The sequence below is a fragment of the Barbus barbus genome (assembly GCF_936440315.1).
Source record: "Barbus barbus genome assembly, chromosome: 13".
Taxonomy (NCBI): Eukaryota; Metazoa; Chordata; class Actinopteri; order Cypriniformes; family Cyprinidae; genus Barbus; species Barbus barbus.
The window spans coordinates 3,008,043-3,030,794 of record NC_136741.1 but is presented as its reverse complement, the minus strand read 5'-3'; the positions used below and the strand labels follow the sequence as shown (position 1 = coordinate 3,030,794).

At 37.2% G+C, this 22,752-nt stretch overlaps 1 protein-coding gene across 4 annotated transcripts; it reads right to left on the bottom strand.

The window, feature by feature from the left end:
* Nucleotides 1–13,326: 13,326 nt before the first annotated feature.
* Nucleotides 13,327–22,064, bottom strand: LOC306879393 (lupus La protein-like). Of its 4 annotated transcripts, none has more exons than XM_079432292.1 (12): nucleotides 21,975–22,064; nucleotides 21,417–21,475; nucleotides 21,239–21,342; nucleotides 20,298–20,472; nucleotides 20,004–20,111; nucleotides 19,288–19,391; nucleotides 19,115–19,186; nucleotides 19,001–19,043; nucleotides 18,783–18,920; nucleotides 17,165–17,357; nucleotides 16,952–17,068; nucleotides 13,327–14,366 (listed from the first exon to the last, which is right to left on the bottom strand). In XM_079432292.1, the coding sequence occupies exons 2-12, from the start codon at nucleotides 21,471–21,473 to the stop codon at nucleotides 14,272–14,274; spliced, it is 1,206 nt and encodes a 401-aa protein (XP_079288418.1). In that variant the 5' UTR covers nucleotides 21,474–21,475; nucleotides 21,975–22,064; the 3' UTR covers nucleotides 13,327–14,271. The 4 variants fall into 4 exon arrangements, with proteins under 4 accessions (XP_079288418.1, XP_079288421.1, XP_079288419.1 ...); XM_079432295.1 differs by having other exon boundaries at nucleotides 13,327–14,363; nucleotides 21,975–22,058; XM_079432293.1 differs by having other exon boundaries at nucleotides 21,417–21,478; nucleotides 21,975–22,053.
* Nucleotides 22,065–22,752: the final 688 nt, after the last annotated feature.

Here is a 22,752-nt window from a genome sequence, read left to right as displayed (position 1 = left end):
TCAAAGATAAACCTCATTTTGGCCAAAATCTATAGCAGAAATGCATGCATGCTTCATGAAGAAAGCAAATGCACTGAATAATATCCATTAATATGGCCCTATGAAATCCATTTTTATTATTTTCCAAATTTATTTTTTTCTGTTATCATTTTTTCTAGATTTTTCCACTTTTTCTAGTTTTAATGATTAAATTAAAATGTTTATCATCAAAAAGCATGTCTAATTAATTGAAGTCATGAAACTTACAATATTAAACAGCAATTTATTAAAAGTTTAACAAAAATAAAATTAAGGCCCTATGAAATATATATATATTTTTTTCTATTTTTTTTTTTTTTTACCAAATTCTAGTTTTCCATTAAGTTTCTGGATTTTATTTGAATGGTGCCATTAAAAATTAATAATCAAAAGCATCTCTAATTAATTGATTTATATAAAAATACAAATGTATTATTATTTTATTTTTACAGAAATAATGTGTTGTGTATTTAAATCTTTCTGTTAAATAAATTCAAGCAAATAATATTTCTGGTAAATATTGCTTTAAAAATAATGTTTTAATTATAATTTTATTAGTAGTAGTAGTAGTACTATCATAACATTAATTCATATTTATGTTACGGTTTTTTCAAGTTTAACCAAACTTTTATTTTGATGGGTTGCTGTAAAAACCTTTAGGTTTCTGTTTGTATATATGACGATAGTTTTACTCAAATTAAATGGTAAAATGCTCATGAAGTGACTCTCAGAGCAGTTCTAGAGATCATGTTCATGTGTTCATGTAGTATATAATTGACTGTTTTGACTTAAATGTGTGTTTGATTGATCCATCCAAGGTTTGGCAAATTCCGTGACATTCCGCATTATACAGCAAATTCCGTTTTTATGACTGGATTCTGCGATTCCGTCCACATTTTCCGGATCACGGAAATTATAGGACCCTACATTAAAAATAACAGACAAAGCAAAAAAAAAAAAAAAATGCAAGTTATAAATATATTATATAATACAAATGGACCCAATATTGGTGTACCATGTATTTTTAGACTTAGAGTATCACCAGGTCTAAACTGCTAACATCAAACTCTAATACAAATCAACTGTGAGTTGAATCCCCCCTGCATTTTATGCAAGAAGCCCTATCTGTGAGCTCAATCAGTTTGCCTATATAGGCTGCAAATGGCAAAGCGGCTCACTGTTGTGGAACAGAGCTATAGAGTCAGAAACACACTCCATGATTCATGCTCTCACACACACACACAAAGACACTGAAATGATCTCTTCTGCCCAGCAGGGAAACCCACTTATTCATCCCCATGGAAACCACAAGAATGAAAAAAGATGCCCATGATGTCTAAAAGAGAAATGGCCTGTCAAAAGTCAGCCATATCCTTGTACCGCGTGCAGCTCAGGATTCAGTGTTACTTTGTCTCACGTGGACAGGTTAATCTTGCCAAACACGTAGCTGGAATCAGCATACATGCATGATTACAACACATTTGAGCTTGTATCAATGATTATACATACATGGGTTTGTATAAACCTCATACAGGACAAATAAACAATGCTGATCCCCGGTCTCAAGTCAACATGAAACACAAAAAGCATCCAATTGTATTTGTGCAATATGACATATTTCTGAGGGATACTAAATATTAAATAAGAGAAAAATTGGAATTGATTGGCTATGGATGGAGGGGAGGGGTTAGAGGTAGTTTGCACCGATGAATAATAAGGGGCAGGGCCATTCATATCAGACACATTTTAGCAAAACATTGAGTTGAACTGCAAATGTACTGAACAATACGAGCATAATGTGAAATGATATTAACTCCCATGCATTGTAGCTACTATAAACACACAAGAGAGTTCTGCAGGGATGATGTATTTTATAGGTCAACACATGCATTAACAACACCCTGGTTCTCTTGACAAAATGCCAATAGGATTTTTCCATTGGTTTATGGATTATTGCAGAAAATAAGCTCTGTAGTCAACAACTGTTGATGATTTCAGGTGGTGAGTAGTGTAATTTCATGGGCAAAAAATGTTAATTATCTGTAGTTAATAGTGTAATGATGTGTGAAGCACAGCTAAATACCTAAATACAATCATCAGAAGTAAAAAGCTAAATTTAGGCCTATACACCATGTTTGCACAACTTCAAAACTAAGCCTCCACATCTCTTTCAATCTTTATTTAAAATCAACAAGTTAGAAAGTTTAAGACATAATAGATTTCAACGAATACAAACACAACGAGGCTGGGAAAGCCATTAGTTTTCCTGTTCGGTGCGATGATGTTTAATATCCTCGACAATCTTAGCCACTTGTTAGCAACCGCCTTAAAAAGACATGCAAAGTGGGGTATTACTGATGTATTTTATGTCATTGAATAAAAAAAAGAAAATATCTTGAGCTTGTGTTAATCACTGACCTTATTTCAGGCATTTACCAAAAATCCATTCAATAAACCCATTGACTTTGGGACAATTGATTTCTGGGTTTTAAGACTCATTCCTGTAGCACTCTATATGCTTGTCCATAACAAGTAAATATGCTTATAATGGCCATAGATTCATCTGACTGATCCATTGGTTTACAGACAAAATTGAAACTATTTTTTACTTGAAACAATTTATACTCTTAAAAATAAAGGTTCTTTATTGGCATTGATGATTCCATGAGGAACCTTTAAAATTCATGTAATCGTTCCATTGCACAAAAGGTTCTTTATAGTGGAAAAGGGATCTTTAGAATATTAAAGGTGCCATATCACATCTGAACATCTGACTTTTTCCATGTTTAAGTGCTATAATTGGGTCCCCAGTGCCTCTACGAACCCAGAAAATGTGAAAGATTAACCCAGTAATTTTTTTTGGTAAGCTTTTTTCTGCAGGCCTGTGAAAAAGCATGATGTAGAAAGGGGAGCATCTTATAATATTTCCGCTCCCTAATCTGCACGTTTCCATCCATGGCACCGCCATTATGTTTTCGCAAGTGACAACTGTGCACCAGTTCTAACGCCATGGTGAAAGTTCGAGCAAAGCATGCTCACCGTTCTTTGGCTGCACTGATGAGCACAGAACACTAGAGTCCCAGCATCAGAGGAGACAAGACAGCTGTGGATTTATTGATTTATTTACTGTATATTACACTGCTGCCACACAGATCTACTATAAACATTCAATTGCTTTCCCAGCTGTTTACCTTCACAGACATAACCGACTGTTTTTGTAACCCTTGTGTGTTTTTAACATAAACTTGTGTGTATTTGACAGTGTAAGCGCAATAAGAGATGAAAGAGAAGTTTAGTACTGACTGCGTTAACAGAAAATTCTCCGTCATTGATGAAATTTTTCAGAGTGTCTATATTTACAAGTACAAGTACAAATGGCCCACCTTGTTGGGAAAGGCTATTTGCACCAACTCCGCCCACTATCGCGTGATTGGGTTAATAAACACTGAAAAAAGACAATTGTTCAGCATCAATTTCAGTGGCGCAGATGTGCTTTTTGACGCAATTGACCCGAGTTCGAGCCCGCCTTTTGCCAAACTTTTTTTCTCCCTTTTCAAATCTCATGTTGCATCAGAAAGGCATTTATTTTCAATAAAAATGAAGGAAATAATCAAAGTTAAAAAATAGGGTAGGTGTAGGGTTAGGGTAGGTGTAGGGAGGGCTTTATTGTCCCAATAAGGTGGCATCAGATTAATAATTTGAATTAAAACTATAATTTACACTCAATAAGTTACTATTGCGTACTGTTTTATAATATTCTACAATACTGAGGTACAGATAATTGCCACTATTTGCAATAAGTAGTATAAATATCAGAAAATATTACTATTTTAACAGTGTAAATAGAATCTATAGCTATTTGCACTTAGTGTAAATAGCATATCTTTAAAAAATACTGCTATTTTCACTGAGTGTAAATGGCATCCATCGCTAAAAAAATATACTATTTGCACTTAGTGTGAATAGCCGCTGCCGAATTTTTTTTAGCAGGGACAGAAAAATCTGAAGGCCGTCTGTCACTTTGACAGATTGCACCGATGGTGATCTATTGTAATTAATAACTGTAATTCCTACCCCTGTCCAGTTGGTGATGAGTGCGCTCGTGAGGCAGCAGAGCACGGGATCATCAGCTCCATAACAAAAATAAAACTCACTAGTTTTTTGCTGTGCCTTGATTATGCACAGGCGAGTAAAGCGAATCCCTTGATCTGAGGTGTATCACGCCACATTAAAGAGTGCCAAAAAGGTATTTATTGCTTGAATTTCCTAATAAAATGGACAGAATTTGAAATCTGAGACTGTATTTCATATCAAAAGTAACAACGCACAAAACTTTATTGGATAAACTTTTTATGTGATTTGTTGGATGGGAGGCGCACTAGCTATATGTAGCCTACTGTGCATTCAGCAAATGAAAACAACATCGATTGGGAGTTAAGAAACGATATTGGTTCATAAAAATAAGAATCTATTAAAATAGAGAAATCTTTTTTTGTTTTTTTCTAGCATATTTCGTTGTTTTTAGTGGCATCCACTGTCATTGCGCTGTTGAACATGAAAAGTGACACAGTCTTCATCTGTTCTCTTCATAAATAAATAAACGCATAAGCCTATATGCTGGTCCCCTATGTTCATTATTAAAAATGAATTCGTGAACAAAAATAAAAGGAATTAAATGTGTTATTATAATTAAAATATGAAATTAAAATGATGGGTAATAATAGATTATGACAGAATTTTACGACCCTGTCCGTCGGACAATGTTAAAGTCTAACGCAACCTCTGCGTGTGACAGATGCTTTCTGTGTGTGTGCTTCGGATGTGTGTGCTCAGAAAACGGTATATCAGAAGTTTAAAATGATTTCAGCATGATAGACATGATAATCAAAATCAAACATGTTCTTTAGCAGAGTATCTGAGGTGCAAGCTGTGAAAACACAGCCCTTTTCTGGAAAAGGGGGCGGGGAGCAGCAGCTCATTTGCATTTAAAGAGACATGTATGAAAACGGCGTGGTGTCTGCTTCGTTTCAAAATAGGCATTTTCAAAATGATATAATAAATGATACATGGGGTATTTTGAGCTGAAACTTCACAGACATATTCTGGGGACACCTGAGACTTATATTACATATTGTAAAAAAGGGGCATAATAGGGGCAAATTTCAAAATGTTCTTTAAACTAAAAAAAAGGTTATTTTAAGAACTGTTCACTGAAAGGTTCTTTAGGGAACCTAAAATGGTTCTTCTGTGGCATCACTGTGAAAATCTCCTTTTGGAACTTTATTTATAAGAGTGTAATGCAGAAAAATGCTGAAAAAAGTGTTATTTTAAAAGGCAATGCGTCCATCTAGCGCATGTTTACAATCATTGATAACTCAAAAAGCAATTTGTGAACTGCCTCTAAAACCAGTAAACAGGGTCAATTCTGATTTAATATTGACATTAAACATGCTCTAGGACAGCTGTGCCATTTTATTTGAAGAAAACATGGGTGACCTTCTGACATAGAACATTATGACAATCATCTCTCTGTTTCGCACCTCCTCTTGCTGCATTTATCTTCCTCCGTCTCAGTCACCCACCTCTCTTTTTCTGGGTGGTGATGGGGCAGAACAGTATTGACAGCCCCTCCACGGCCCACTGGTCAAGAGTGAGCGCTCGATGCCCCTCATCTCCCACCTCCACAGGCTAGAGGATGGTTGTCATAGAAACACACCATCTGAGGTTAAAGAGCCGGACGGAGTACGTGTGCGATTGCTCCGGTGTTTCTGCAGGTTGGCCCACTGAAAAATTGGATCACCACTGAACCCTTATTCTGGCATTAACATTTAACCACAGACAGGTGGGTTGCTAGGGTGTTCTGAGTGGCTGCTAGATGATTGCTTACTGGCACATTTCATAAAGAGCCAAAGTCTCTATGCACTCGGATATCTCCTTCAATGCCTTTTGGGAGTTTTATGATACACCAGGTGAAAATTGTACATCTGCTGTAAATCAATTGTACATAAATCTTGCTTCACAAACACTGTTCTAAAGTCTGGGGTCAGTATGATTTTTAGTTATTTTATTCATTAATAAAAAAATGATTAGTGCTGTCAAAACGATTTATCACGATTAATTGTATTCAAAATAAAAGTGTGTATTCTGGTGTTGGGCAACGATTAATCGCAATTAACTGCATCCAAAATAAAAGTTCAGAAACAGTCGAGTCAAGTCACTGTTGATCGTCATGAATCAAGTCAAGTCACAGCTGATCGTCATGAATCAAGTCAAGTCACATTTGATATTCAAGAGTCTCATCACGTCACCTTTGATCGTCCGGAGTCTTGTAACGTCACCGCTGATCGTCCAGATTCTCGTCACCTCACAGCTGAACGTCCAGAGTCTCATCACATCTCGTCTGTTCATCCAGAGTCCTATCACTCACAGTCTGTTGCACCTGGATATTCAAGGTCAGTCCTTCGATATCCCAGTCTGGTTTCCAGTGTGAAGGATGCACCGCTGGTGTCTGCACGCGCAGCTGGTATCCGCAAACCCACTCACTCTAGCCCTTCTGTTCTTGAACTAATTCTCCTTTCTGAAGCCTTTCCCATGATGGGGATCGCTTTGTGTTGCGTTTGGGCTGCGTACACCATCACATGACTGCCCGAGGTGGCGACATCAACTGTGATGCCTCCAGAGGTGGCGGCTGATGCTACAGAAACTCTTGGGGTAGTGACTTTCGCTGCTGTGTTCTCCGAAGTGATGTCATTCGCTGCAGCTTCTCCAGAGGTGGTGGCTCATGCTGCAGAACCTCCCGAAGTGGCGGTGCTTGCTTTAGCTCCTTGTATGGTGGTGGCGCCCAGCAATGTACACTCAGCCTGTCGTGTTGCGGTCAAAGAGACTGTTACTGCTGTAGAACCTCCGGAGGTGTCAGTGGTATCCACTCACGAACTCTCTGCCTGTCCTGTCACAGCTATGGAGGCCGCCTATGAACCCTTGTCCTGTCCTGTCACGGCTATGGAGGCCGCATATGAACCCTCGTCCTGTTCTGTCACTGCTGTGTAGGCCGCCTGTGAACTCTCTGCCTGTCCTGTCACGGCTATGGAGGCCGCATATGAACCCTCGTCCTGTTCTGTCACTGCTGTGTAGGCCGCCTGTGAACTCTCTGCCTGTCCTGTCACGGCTATGGAGGCTGTCAGTGAACTCTTGTCCTGTCCTGTCACGGCTATGGAGGCCGCATATGAACCCTCGTCCTGTTCTGTCACTGCTGTGTAGGCCGCCTGTGAACTCTCTGCCTGTCCTGTCACGGCTATGGAGGCTGTCAGTGAACTCTTGCCTTGCTCTGAACCGGCCAATGAGGCCATCTTCAAACTCTCGTCTTGTTCTGAATCAGCCTTGGAAGCTGATTGTGATCTGTCTGTCTGTCTAGATGCTGATTTTGAACTCTCTGTCTTTCCCCTTTCTATCAGTCTATCTGATCAGGAACTGTCAATGATTGATGAACTGTCTGATTTTGAACTGTCTGTCTTGCCAGTTTCTGTCACTGAACTGTCTGCTTCAACCTCTGTCAGTGCCTTTGATTGTGAACGATTTACCAAAGCACTTATTTATGAACTGTCTGTTAGTCCAGTTACTGTCAGAGGATCCGATTCTGAACAGTCTGTCTATCCAGCTTCAATCCCTGAACTAGCTGCCAATCCAGTACCCGTCAATACACCCAATTGTGAACTATCTGTTGGTTTGAATTCTGCAGTCAAATCTGCTTATGAACTGTTTTCCTGTCCAGTTTCGGTCAATGAGTAAGATTTTGAATTGCTTTCCTGTCCAGTTCCAGTCAATGAGTCAGGTTTTGAACTGTCTTCCTGTCCAGTTCCAGTCAATGAGTTAAATTTTGAATTGTCTGCCTGTCCAGTTTTGATCAGGGAGTTTGCTTATGGACAGTCTGCCCGCTCAGGGAAGATATTGATGGACATCCTATGTTCCCTGCCTCGGTCCTTGAGTCCGTACATATTCTCTCTGTTTCTTGTGTCTCAGTTTTCTGTGACTCTACTAAGAGTTCCTGCTCTGTCGTGGTGGTCTTCTACCCTGTCTGTCTAAACAGTTATTTTGAATTGAAATAATATTTCACAATACTATTGTTTTTACTGTATTTTGATCAAATGCATATATCCTTGGTGAGCAGAAGAGACTTCTTTCAAACAGAAAGTCTTACCGACTTCAAACTTTTAAATGGTAGTTTAACTATGCTGAAAATGAATTACTCCATATAGCTATACATGCATCATGCAGATTCTTTTCGTTCTTTTTCCAAAAAAAACTGGAGATGCTGAAAACTTAACTGGTTAAAATTCTATTCTGATCCTTAGCCCTAAATATAGTGACCACTAACAAAAAAAGTGTGAAAAGCTACATTATACTGAAATAAATGTGTTTTTACGTAACCCTCCATGTCCTAGTTACACAAAATGGATGTTAAATGTGTGACACACACACTCCACACTCTCTCCCACATGACTGCGGCCATCCGTGAGTCTCGCCACCCAGACGCGCCTCTTTCAGATGATAAATGCCTTTGTGCTCTGTCGTTAAACATCTCTCTATTGTCTTTATGATTATGGCCGCACAGATAACAGCAATATTTCTGTTCATTGGCTTCCCTCTGCTTAGCGTCCGTGTGGTCATTAATATTGTCAGGATGGGTGATAGCGACCCCACAGCCATTTATCAAAGCAAAAACTCACTAATCATATGCACACACGACCTGAGCATTAATATCACTACAGCTGCAAAACTGACAGCAGAGGAAAGCCCAATGCAGAGAGATCTTCAGCTGACCTTGAGACTGCATCTCTGCGAGACTGCAGAACTGGGTAGAAACAAGATGTGACCACACATACTGCTTGCACTTAAAGTGCTGATTATTTTCTAAATGCATGACAATGTGAACAATTCATCTATGCATGTTTCATTTGTAAATTTTGTTTTGATCTCATTATTTATATACTGTGCATCTCCATCTTCCAGAGAAATGACAGACTTCTCTCTGGTGTAATATGGCAAATTTCTCCAATCATTTTGTCCACTTAAACTACGCCCCTTTCTTAAAATTGACTGCAAACTCACAATTCAGATCTGCCTGCATCCAATCAACAACCAATGGAAAGAACCAAATCCCCACCCTACATTTTTTGCTTTTTATATAATCTATAGTTGGATGTATGGAAGCTTGTTTCTGCCACAGAATGAAAAAAAAAGGTTTTTGCAATTTACATTCTCACAATTCTGACTTTTTTCCCATTTTTTTTCATAGAGACAGCATCTCGCAATTCGGATATAATTACGAGAAAACAAAACTTTTTTTTTTTGAGATACTGTAATCAACATTGCAAGAAATAAGGTCAGAACTGTGAGATGAATAGTAGCAATTACCTTTTAATTTTTTATTCCATAGCAGAAAAAAATAATTGGGAAATTTAAATTCAAAATTGTAAGAAGTAAAATCAGAATTGTTTGATGTAAACTCAGAAAAAAATAAGAAATTTGAGAAACAAAGTCTAAATTGTGAGATATATATATTCCATGGCCCTTCATATGGATACTTCAGTTTCATCGCAACTTTAAAAATATCCATATGCTGCTAGAAGATAAAAAACAGCTTAAACCAGCCTAAGCAGGTCTGGTTTGAACTAGCTTGTCAACCAGCTAAACCACCTGCTTGGTCAGGCTAGACAAACATTTTAAACCAGTAAATTATGCTGGTTTAGGCTGCCTTAAAAAAAAAAAAGAAAAAAAAAAGGCAGAGGACTGGTGTTTAGTTTGTTTCCATATCTTATTAGAAACTCCATCAATCAATCCATCTGCTATGACAGGTAGGTAAGCAATGTTTGGCTAATTTGTTAAAGCTAATCATCTATTTAATTAGTGGCCGGTACACAGGACAAGCAACCAGATACTAATTACTTGTTCACAGATACATAGTGATATGGCTGTAGTACATTAGAGTCATGGCTCTACAGAATTAACTAATTTAATATTTTCTAAAAAAAAAAAAAATAATGAGTGGTAGCCTACTTGCCCAGACAAAAGTCACTTCAATGATGCCAGAATGTTGCTTGTACACTGTAAAAAATAAAAAAATAAAAATAAAATAAAAGTTGAGCTAACTTAAAATTTTAAGGCAACCAGCTTCAGCAGATTTTTGAGTTCTCTCAACTTATTTTAGTAGGAGATTCTTAACTTTTTGTTGTATAAACTTAAAACAACAAGTTGAGAAAACTCAAAAATCTGCTGAAGCTGGCTGCCTTAAAATTAAGTTGGCTCAACTTTTTTTTCTTTCTTACAGTGTAGGGCCGTATGATGAAATCCACGAAATTTACTGTATCAAGCATAATGTCATGGAATTTGGCCAAATTTTTATGAATAAATCAAAAGTAAGGCATACACAATTAAATTGTGATATGGACTAAACCGCAAAAGACGGCTGTTTAAATATCTACTACATACTGAAGTATGGAAACAAACTCAAAAGTCAACACTACAACCCGGCAAAATTAAAATTTGGTTTAACTTTAGGAAATTATGACAGAAATATATTATTGTGCTGAAGAATGTTGTCAATTTAGCAACAACAACATTTATTAAAACAAGAAATATCACACATTATCAAAATTTTTCATGCTTTTTTTAAACCTCAGTTGTGCAGCACTTTTTGTTTTGCCAACAATTGAAATTGTTCAAATTAAATTTAAAAATTAAATTGAGAAAATAACCTTAATTAGCATTAAACATTTAAAGTGGAAAAAAATTGAGAAAGTTTAAGTTATTAAAATGTTCTTAACACTAAGAAAAATTGTTCTTTTAAGAACTGTTCAACAAGCTTCCTTGGGGAACCAAAAATGTTTCCACTTTTGAAACCTTTAAACAGTGAATGTAAACCTATGGGATTTTATTTGTATGTTTGACCTTTTACTGGATTTACCCTTTACGAATCACTTAAACATAAAAACAAATTGAACAATGCCTTCACATCTGCTGTAGAACTAATGGTGCTGGACAATATACTGTATGTTTATATCTAGGGCTGGGAATCTGAGTATGGCAAACACCACTTATTAATGCATGTATAGACGAGGAAATCAGAATGTTATAACTGCTTTTTTAAATTAAGTCCAGTGTGGCATTTCTAATGCTGCCCTTTCCTAAAATGTTCTAAAGACTTGCATCAAGTAAAGATCATAGCATGACTTTTGGCAAAAAAAGGGGGAAAAAACAGGACTAAAAATAGAAATTCATCATCTTGTCATTGTGGTGTCAAGACCGCCTCAGGGAGAAGAACCCCACCAATCCGATTCTCCGCCCTTGTACGGCTTACGTCAAACTATACCTCATTCAAAATATACACATCCAGCGTTCATCAACTGCATATTTTTCTGTAACCTTGAATTGAGGACATTCCCCATTTCTTACACACAAACACAGGATTCTTCGCTTCTAACCTCTACAACACTTTATCAACTGAAAATACTGCTGCACATAATGCACTGAGGCTGGAATTAACCCTCCATTATCAGGCTGATCTCTCTGTCCATTCATCTCTGAAAGACCTCACCACCCACAGATTCAGGCCCTGATTGCTCAGGTATTGACCCTGTGCGAATGAGAGCAAGCTGTAGATGCCTGTGGCTGGTTATATACATGCACTTTTCAAGGTCATGTAACAATGCATGTCCATCAGCAGCGTGCATGCTGGGACAGAGTGACATGACATGTTGCTTAGACGCAAAAAGGTAATTACAAAGCACTGACACATAATACTTGATATTCAGGCAGATATCTACTTGACTTCAACAAGTGCTGTGAAATTTGATGCGTTGTAGATATTGGATTGTGTACTAAATGACACCCAACAACCTATTTGTTAACAAATGATTCACGTCACGTATGGCGATATCTCTGTAAAAGATCGTAAAGCCATTGGCATTCATTTCAGCAGCAGTTCTGGTGTCACCGTTGAATGTTTGACTTTCAGGTGCTGCAGACATTGAAAGACACCAGGGACACTCATTGACATGCTGGCGACTGCTTGTGCATGCAAAACAAGGATGACAGTACACAGCGCACCGATGCATGAAGACCTGTGTGCGTGCATGATACTGTGAGCCGCTCCATGTCAAATCACATCAAAAATGCGGGGTAAAAAACCCCATAGAAAACAGTAAAAATCTAGGACATTATAGAGGAAGAACATCAGAATAACAATCAGATTGTCACAGAGTGAGACTACAAAATTGATATATGTGCACATTGCACATGCAAAACAGGTTACTAGAGTGATGCTGGGGTTAAAAAAAGGCCTAAACTGGCTTGATTGTTTTAGGAGTTTAGAAACTGATTTAGCCAGGCTGGAAGACCAGCTTAAACCAGATAAGACCAACAGGCTTGCTTAAGCTGTTTTTTAAGTTTGTTTCTAAAACCATTTGCAGTGGTTTTAGTGTATTATGTATTTGCTTGGGTATCGATGCTCACTGGCCAAAGACTGACATTCAAGATTTTCACACTAGCATGTAAAATAGGTGGAGATTTCAAAAACATGGAGCTCGACAAACAAATCTCAAACCACGGTGGGAGCAGATCAAAAAACTGCAATGCGCTGATGCGGTGAGCCGAGGATGAACACCAGTTTACTGGAAATGTTATTTGCTTCCAAACAGTGACATTGCACCGAAGATAGAAGTATTTGCATTCTACTCTAAAGGAAAACATCAAAGGGCCACCTCTAAGCAAAGCAAGCCTGAATTTAGCACAAACTGCAGTGAAACGTCTTGATGTTTGGCCACTAAAATGGAGGCATAACGCCTCCTGCTGGATGTGCACTGATATCACAATAATAATTCAGCTCAAAAGTTAACCTCTAAAAGACAGAGCAACACAATATGACATCATACATCATAATGTTAGTAATACTACAAAAGACCATGGTTTAGATTCAGTCTGTATACATGATACAACAAATTTCCATTGAGCATCAGTTCTCGATCTGCCACTATTGCAACCTAAATATAAAATATAATTTTTAAATGAGCAATCCAGTTAGACAACATTAAACGCAATTCTTTTGCCAGTTTCATGTGTAATCTTTGAAGGATTCACTATGGTTTTGAAACTATATTGAGTCAAAAGCATCGAGTACAAAGTTAGTGGCTGTCATAATTTTTGCCTTTTTTTAACAACAGAAGCATTATCCCACCGTTTAAAGCTTCAGCAAGGATATTCATTTAAAATGTAAATAACAAAGAGCCACAAATGAATAGGCGCACTTGGAATTACTATTTTGATTTTCAAGACTCTTTATTGAATTTGTGTAATATTAATCTCAACAGATGACAGACGGTCATAAGGAAAAAAACATAAGGAAAAAACAACGAGAAGCCCTGAATGGGTAAATTTGAAACATGGCATCTAAAACAGCACTTCAGATTAAGAGACATGTTTCTGTTGCTGTGATAAAGAAAATATGATTTTAAAAAAACTAAATTCAGTCAAATCTAATTCCTCCTAAGGAAAACTCTCCAGATCTACATGCCTCTGTAACCACTTAAAGCAACTTTACAGCAACGTATAAAAAGAAACAAGGATAAACACACACTTTTTGTCTTACGTTACGTTTGTGTAAGTAACTAAAGCAATGGAATAATCTAGCAGGTGGAAAACAGGTTTTCGCTAATGGAAAAAAACAACATCATTGACCAATGCTTATTACTAAAAATTCTGACACTGTTTGAGGCCTATAAGTGAACTTATGAAGGTTTTAACAGTTCTATAATAATACAGTATTGCATTTAACAAATGCTGTCAGAACCGATAATCAGCCCCTTGATTACGCTCAAAACACAATCGGTGCAGATTCTGCAGACTGTCAGCGCTCAAGGAATGAAAATACGCAATTAAAGATGTCAATAGTTAAATAAGCGCTTCCAGATAACTGCTTCAGCTGAATAGATTTTTAAAAATGACACATTTATAGAACTGCAGATGAGATCTTAAATCATACCAGCAATCATAATGTGTGTATGGCAAATAAACAACATCCAGGCACCATGTTTGTTCAAAGAAAAAAAAAAAAGACTTTTTCATGGTGAGTTTAGGGGAAAAGTGTGTCATAAAGCTTTTGTGCAGCTTTTGACACAAGTAGTAGTCTGAGAATGCATTTTCCAGGTTTCTTGGTTTCAGGGAACATCTACTATACAAAAATAAGGCCACAGTTCTTTGCACTTAAGAACCGTTCTCGCTTTTTGCTTGTTTGGAAGCCGGCTCTTCGTTATCTTGACCATTAGACTCCAGAGGTCTCTTCTTTGAACTGGCTTCTTCTGTTGAAGGAGAAAATACATTTCTGATTTCATACAACTAAAGCCAAAAACTCAAGAATGTCAAGAATAGCGAGTGATTTTTCTCTTTGCGTTTTGTTAAGGTTAAATGAATAGTTCTCCCAAAAATAAATATTCTGTCATCTGTCTGTCAATTCTGTCATAATGTTTTATTTTTATATCATCATTTACTCAAAAGTGGTTTTAAACCTGAACGAGTTTCTTTCTTCTGCTGAACATAAATGCTATTTTGAAGAAGGTGGAAAACCAAACAGTTGCTGGTCCACAGTGACATCCTAGAGTAGTCCTCAGAGACTACTATCAAAGTCAATGTGGACCAGCAACTGTTTGGTTACCCTCATTCTTCAAAATATCTTATTTTGGGTTCAGCACAAGAAATTAATAGAGGTTTGGGACAACATGTGAGTGAGTAAATAATGACAGAATTAAATTTTAGGGTGAACTATCCCTTTAATGACAGTCGACAGCATGTTTAGTGTCCTGTCCCTTTAAGACCGGCACGCATCTAATATACAGGCATGCATCTGTTTCTCTCTTAACTATTTACTTTCATTTTAGAGATAACCAACTGAGTCTGTATGTAAACCTTGTGTGTTTTGACAGTATTAGTGCAAAAGATAACTTAGTTGAGTAATCAGGCGCTGTTAGACAGGCTTTTTAGTGTGCGAATTAAACATTTAACCATCAAGGCTTGTATGCAAATAATGTACTTTTGCGATCTCGAATAAGTGCAATGTCCTGTCAGAGTAACTCTACTGCTGTATGTCGTGTTGTACAGTATATAGAGACGGAGGCGCCAGAACTGTATTTGACATAATGTGCGTGTGGAACGATACTACGATTTCTCTTCAAAAGCAGATCGTGGAGACATTTTTATAGTACACGATCAAAAATCGTCATATCGAACACCTCTACTACACCATTTCTTTCAGTGTACAGTATCTCACAGAAGTGAGTACACCCCTCACATTTTTGTAAATATTTTATTATATCTTTTCATGTGACAACACTGAAGAAATGACACTTTGCTACAATGTAAAGTAGTGAGTGTACAGCTTGTATAACAGTGTAAATTTCCTGTCCCCTCAAAATAACTCAACACACAGCCATTAATGTCTAAACCGCTGGCCACAAAAGTGAGTACACCCCTAAGTGAAAATGTCCAAACTGGGTCCAAAGCATCAATATTTTGTGTGGCCACCATTATTTTCCAGCACTGCTTTAACCCTCTTGGGCATGGAGTTCACCAGAGCTTCACAGGTTGCCACTGGAGTCTTCTTCCACTCCTCCATGACGACATCACGGAGCTGGTGGATGTTAGAGACCTTGTGCTTCTCCACCTTCCGTTTGAGGATGCCCCACAGATGCTCAATAGGGTTTAGGTCTGGAGACACGCTTGGCCAGTCCATCACCTTTACCCTCAGCTTCTTTAGCAAGGCAGTGGTCATCTTGGAGGTCTGTTTGGGGTCGTTATCATGTTGGAATACTGCCCTGCGGCCCAGTCTCTGCTTCAGTGTGTCACAGTACATGTTGGCATTCATGGTTCCCTCAATGAACTGTAGCTCCCCAGTGCCGGCAACACTCATGCAGCCCCAGACCATGACACTCCCACCACCATGCTTGACTGTAGGCAAGACACACTTGTCTTTGTACTCCTCACCTGGTTGCCGCCACACACGCTTGACACCATCTGAACCAAATAAGTTAATCTTGGTCTCATCAGACCACAGGACATGGTTCCAGTATTCCATGTCCTTAGTCTGCTTGTCTTCAGCAAACTGTTTGCTGGCTTTCTTGTGCATCATGTTTAGAAGCCATGCAGCCATGCAGACCAATTTGATGCAGTGCGCGGCATATGGTCTAATCACTGACAAGCTGACCCCCCCACCCCTTCAACCTCTGCAGCACTCATACGTCTATTTCCCAAACACAACCTCTGGATATGACCCTGAGCACGTGCACTCAACTTCTTTGGTCAATCATGGCGAGGCCTGTTCTGAGTGGGACCTGTCTTTTTAAACCACTGTATGGTCTTGGCCACCGTGCTGCAGCTGAGTTTCAGGGTCTTGGCAATCTTCTTATAGCCTACGCCATCTTTATGTAGAGCAACAATTCTTTTTTCAGATCCTCAGAGAGTTCTTTGCCATGAGGTGCCATGTTGAACTTCCAGTGACCAGTATGAGAGAATGAGAGCGATAACACCAAATTTAACACACCTGCTCCCCATTCACACCTGAGACCTTGTGACACTAACGAGTCACATGACACCGGGGAGAGAAAATGGCTAATTGGGTCCAGTTTGGACATTTTCACTTAGGGGTGTACTCACTTTTGTGGCCAGAGGTTTAGACATTAAAGGCTGTGTGTCGAGTTATTTTGAGGGGGCAGCAAATTTTCACTGTTATACAAGCTGTACACACTACTTTACATTGTAGCAAAGTGTCATTTCTTCAGTGTTGTCACATGAAAAGATAATAAAATATAAAACAAATGTGAGGGTGTACTCACTTCTGTGAGATACTGTATGTGACATCGAGTAGAAAAGGACTCCAGAATGTCCCTTTTACCTTCATCTCCCTCTTCATCGCTATCAAACTTGGTCTTCTTTCCCTTGAACTGAGTCTGTTCTCTTCCTCCTCGGTCTCTGCGTCCTCCCCTGCCTCTTCCACGACCCCTGTAACCTCCTGCAATCACGGGATACGGCGTAGCATAAGAGCATTGTGTTAAACTGTGAGATTCTGTGGGTTCAGACACCTGCGTGTGTTTGTCCTCTGAATTACCTCTGCCTCCTTTACGTTTGTTCAAGGACTCCTGCTGATCTTCGATGATTTTCTTCAGCGTCTCCATTTCTACATCTCCCTCAAGTACCTCCCACTGAACAACCTGCTCTTTAACCTTTGGATCTTTTCCTGCTTCAGCATCTCGGACCTTCTGCAGGGCCTCCTGGGCGTTTGAGTGGAACAGGATGGTGCCCTGAGGAGGATATCATCGACAGAAATTAATGGAGGAAGACTTTTTTTTGTACAATAACTTTTTATTGTTTTGAAGACATCGTTAAAGTATAACTCATATTGCAAATAAAGACTGGATTTTTTTTAAAGACAGACAGACAGTAGACATTCATAATGGATAAATGTTCTTTTGAACTTTATATTCAAAGAATCCTGAAAAAATGTGTCAGTTTCCATAAAAATATTAAGCAGCACAACTTTTTATAAAATTAAGAAATGTTTCTCGAGCAGCAAATCAGTAGATCAGAATGATTTCTGAAGGATCATGTGACACTGAAGACTGACGTAATGATGCTAAAAAATACAGCTTTGATCACAGGAATAAATTACATTTTAAAATACAATCATACAGAAAACAATTATTCAAAATTAACATTACACAATATTACTGTTTATACTGTATTTTTTCCCCCAAACAAATGCAGCTTTGGCGAGACTTATTTCTGTTTTAAACCATGAAGGCGAGCCAATGTTTATCACACAAGCAACGTGCAAACCTTGAGCAAGAGGTATGCCGGTGAACGTCTTAATCTCAGTCAATTCACTAGAAGCAGAAAGTGAAAGTATAAACAGAGTGACGGAGTACTAATGGAGCTTTTGGCATCCAACACATATTTTATCAAAGACTATGACAGACGAATCTACTTCAGCATATGCTGATAAGAGCATATAGCTAACCGTTTTCATTTATTCCCTTAATATTACTAATATTACATAGTGAAAAAAAAATTATAAGAAACATTTTGTTAAACAGGTTGTTTTTGAAAGTCGTGCTTTTTATTTAATTGATTTTTATTGATGACTGCAGTGTTAATATATTAATTGTAGGCCTGTAATTCATTGTATAATAAACCTGTTTTAAAATAACTTTTTTTTTAAACATTTTAATTAAGGAGCCTAATCTTTTGTTATCCTCGCAGCACGTCAGTTATTTGGTAATTGTTGGAGGGCAAATTAATAGTAATTTTAATTTAATAATAAAAGTAACTTCATAACTTCAATAATAATAGGCCTAATAAAAATAAGAATATAACAGGCCTACATTAATTGGAAATGCCAAATATCGCAATATTGCTAACAATTGATGTTTTTAACAATATCTCTGGCTATCGTCGATATAAGATCATCTCTCTCTCTATATATATATATATATATATATATATATATATATATATATATATATATATATATATATATATATATATATATATATACACACACGTTATAAAAAAAAAAAAATACAATTTATGTAAATTACAACATTACAACCATACAGCACCAGCTAAAATGCGATTTTAAAAACTGATGTTAAATAATTAACAAAAATTTTAAATGTTGTGTAGACAGAATGTGACAGAAGTATTTGTGAAACATGTTCGTTTCACACCTCTTTAGCTCCTCTGGTGAAATCAATCCATTTGATCTGAGCATGATCGGAGAAGATCTTGTGGAAATCTTCTCTCGAGGTGTCACTCAATTCACCGGAGAACTTCAGCAGGCAGCCTCTCTGATCATTCAGGGATTTCTGGGTAAACAGAAGAGCCATATATTATTAACGGTCACATCTGAGAACTTGCTTTTTTGCGTTTCCGCGTCAAAACTCACCAGCTCTTCTTCTTCGGCTTGTTTCTGCTTGTCTTCCTTTTCACTGGAAAGCACATTTACCATTTATAACTTTCAACTATCGCACTTTTGTGTAGAACAGGTGTTGTGCATTACCTTTTTGCTTTAGCTTTTGATTCCACACGATTCTGCTTCCTCTCGGCCATCTTTTTAGAAAAGTAGTCCCCTCTACAGACAGAGGTCAAAGGTTAACAACTTTCCCACCAGGGTACTAAGAAAACATGCAATGCTTGGAGACAAATGAGGAACTGAACTGCAGAAGCACCTACTTCATCAAGACGATCATCTCGTTCCCTTTGTACTCTTTGACATCAGCACGCTCCACAAAAGCCTTGGCAGCTTCTTCAGACTCTAAAACAGCAAAGATCGATCCCTGCAGACAACAACAGCAACGTAAACAAAAAAACTGAGGTACACAACATTCCTTGGTTTCCTCAGTAAAATATAATTACAATGAAGTACAGTTTTCAAGTATTGTAATCTTGTCTGTCCCAGCGTTGTTAACTAAAAAAAATTAAATAAACATTTGTTTTGATTTATTTTTTCAGCTTTATTTCAAAGTATTAGATGAAATGCCAACTTAAAATGTTGCCTTGGCCACTAACTAAAATAAAATAAAGTTTGACGTACACTGAAAAAAACTGGATGCACAAACTATTTTTACTCAGAAACTGTAATTGTGAGAATTACTAGCAAAGGAACAGCAACACATTAAACTAAATGAGAAATTTTGAAGACTGAAATTCAAGTATTTTCTTGTAAAATCTATTCTAAATGTTTAATTGACTTTTTTTACAGTGTAACAAAAAAAAGAAGCTATATAGAAATCTTTAAAGAACGAAATCGGAACAGAAAATTTATTAAAACAGTCAAAATATTAATAAATACCACAATAGTATATAAATAATAACACTGGTCTGACCACTGAAGGCATAGAAAAATAGGTCCAAATGGTTTCCTCCTCATGTCACTTATAAAGATTTACTTTGAAAGTCTTCTGGGCTCCTTTCCTCAAGTAGATGTTCTCAACGGTGCCTTTATCTGCAAACCACTCTTTAATTTCATCCAGCGTGGTTTCAAGAGGAAAACCTTTCTGTTGAATTTAAACATTAATATCAGTCAAACAACAGAAACATGTGGCTTGACAAAAGAGAAAAACAACAGTATCCAGTCATACAAACAGCACAAGATGACCTGTTAAACCCTATTATACACTGTTTTATGACACAAAAACAGTGACACAAAGAGGAACTTGATGCCATTGTTCCCATTCGCTCACCATGTAGATGGATTTGTGTTTGAGCGCGTCCCTGTACTCCTCATTGTTCTCTGGAAGAGGTTTGTTTGGATTTCGTCTCATTTTGGTTTTGTCCTCGCTGATCTCCAGCAAACCCACTTTAGATTTTTGCAGAGACTCAACAATAACAGCTGGGTCTGATGTGAGACTCTTTAGTCTGTGAGGACGAACACAATATCAGACAAACTCAACAGCAGCAAAAACCCCGAGCCATTAGATTTACAAGCTACATGGACTGACTTGGAGTGTTATTTTTAAAAAGGAATATGTCTAAGCAGTAGCTCTCTTTTCATGAAACAATGGTGAATACCGAAATACTGAATACAATGAATACAGAAAAAAAGACATTCAGAGGTTCTGCAGATTTTTATTAAAGTTAATTTAAGAATTTTTAAGACCAGGGTAAAGAAAATTTAAGGAATAAACGGAAGGCTTATGTGTTCTCTAAATGCACACTATTAATTGTATTAGCAGCGCTTCAATGTCCAATAGATCTTCATTGCTTTTTACTTGCATTTTACACTTTTTACAAAAAAGTGATGTTCTTCACAGTCAATATACATTTACTTGAGAAGCAAAATGACTAAATTGACCAGATGAAGTGAGTTTATGATTAAAACAACCAACTTAACTCAAGAGCAAACAAGTTTATACCCATAGACATTTCTTTCTTTAGCTCTTATTTGAAGCACTTAATTTCGCTTCAATTTCAAACTTTTTATCTTCAAAAATGCATCTGCAACCAAACGTATCTTGATTTAAAAGATAGGATTGCAGTGCATGCAAAATATAATGCCATTACTTTAGGAGATTATGACTTTCTGCTCAGTGTAACAACCTTTTTATGGACTTAATTTGTGGAAACGTAAATTAAGACATTTTAGTGTTTCTATTTTCCAATTTCCAGAAACACGATGCATTACCTGTTAAATTTCAGCATGGTCTCCAGAGTGACCCAGCCATCATCTAACTGCAGCTGCTCCTTCAGAAACTTGTCTCGAGGGAGATTGTGGTCACCAAAATAATACTGAACACAGAAACATCAATTCATGTCATGCATCTGAATGAAGGAGAAAATAAAGCTAATTATGATGCTCTCACCTCAATCTGTTCTGCCACCTTCTTCTCCAGAGGAGACATTTCCTGATTGTCTGCCATCTCTGCTGGGACGAGAACAAAAACAGATTTTATTTTCTCTTTTGCAAAAAGTCTGTAAACATTTACACTGTTTCTGTTCTGCATTTTCTATAAAAGTGACATCACAAGCCTGTATTATCAGCATAATTTAAATAAAAGATTGTGATGAAAAATGTACGTTAGGTGAACTTCAGATACAGTGACTAGACAAGTGTGTGATTCTCAAACCACGTGCGAGGACTCTCGCGTGCAGATTCTGTTTTATATTGAATGCTGACTGCTGTAGTGAACATATCCAGTGTTAAATAGGATTAAAATAGCCTGTCTGTAGGCTATAAACTCAGTAAATAGCTGTTATAAATATTTATAACTCATGTGCGACACATGCGCCACATGTCACAGTACGACACTGAACAATCATCGGGCGTACAATCTGTCATTGCTGTTTTTCTGTCCGTTCTGAAGCATTGTGGCATTGTAAACATCAGAAAAAAAGCAACTTTGCAAAAACCTCATACTCACTTTACTTGTGTTCTGATCTCAACCAAACGCCACGCTAAACGCTATCCGAACGTGAATCGAGGGACGGCGCCGCGAAGTTATGACGTAGTGACCGGGTGGAGGATCATGGGAAATTGAGTTCAACACCGAATCCGCTCATTTCCTGACTTTTTTATTTTTTTATTTTTTTTTTACATAGACACCGAGCAGCTCTTTTTAATTAATTTTATTTTCAATCATTCGAAATTATTTAATTACTTTGAAAGAGCATTACCATTTTACCACTTTGCTAAAACACTGGCAAATATAATTCAGGCGTTTTATTTGAAATGTCATTTAAGTTAGATAACACTGGAATATTGTTATATCAGTCATTCTTGAGAAGTGGGACAAAACAGGGTGCAAAATTCTTGCACTCAGACAAATAAAACTACATTTATGTATCTTAAACTACTGAGCTATGCTTTGATACAACCTCTTAACTTTTCTCTTAAATGTGCTTTTTACCTGTGTAATAAAATTGTATTACAGTATTCAAGATGATTTTAACATTTCAAAGCACATTCTCATGTTAGCAGACAGATTACACTTTCACGTGACCAACAATTCCTCAAGAAATATAAAACATCATAATGAAATATTATCAAAATATGTAACTGACGGAGCTGACAAATCTTACGGTGGTGACGAAAACCTGAATTTGTAGTCATTGAATCAATCAATCACTGTATTAAAACAAACACTACACACAGTGAGTATGTTATTGTTTATAAAGCTTTTATTCAAGAGTCACATTTAA

What these genes read in the sequence shown, in the direction of transcription:
- LOC306879393 (XM_079432292.1), bottom strand. Translation starts at nt 21,473, where the DNA reads ATGGCAGACAATCAGGAAATGTCTCCTCTGGAGAAGAAGGTGGCAGAA. An exon ending in GAGATGATCGTCTTGATGAA is followed by an intron (nt 19,187 to 19,287) that starts GTAGGTGCTTCT and finishes CTCTGTCTGTAG; the next exon opens with AGGGGACTACTTTTCTAAAA. An exon ending in TCAAAAGCTAAAGCAAAAAG is followed by an intron (nt 19,044 to 19,114) that starts GTAATGCACAAC and finishes TGTGCTTTCCAG; the next exon opens with TGAAAAGGAAGACAAGCAGA.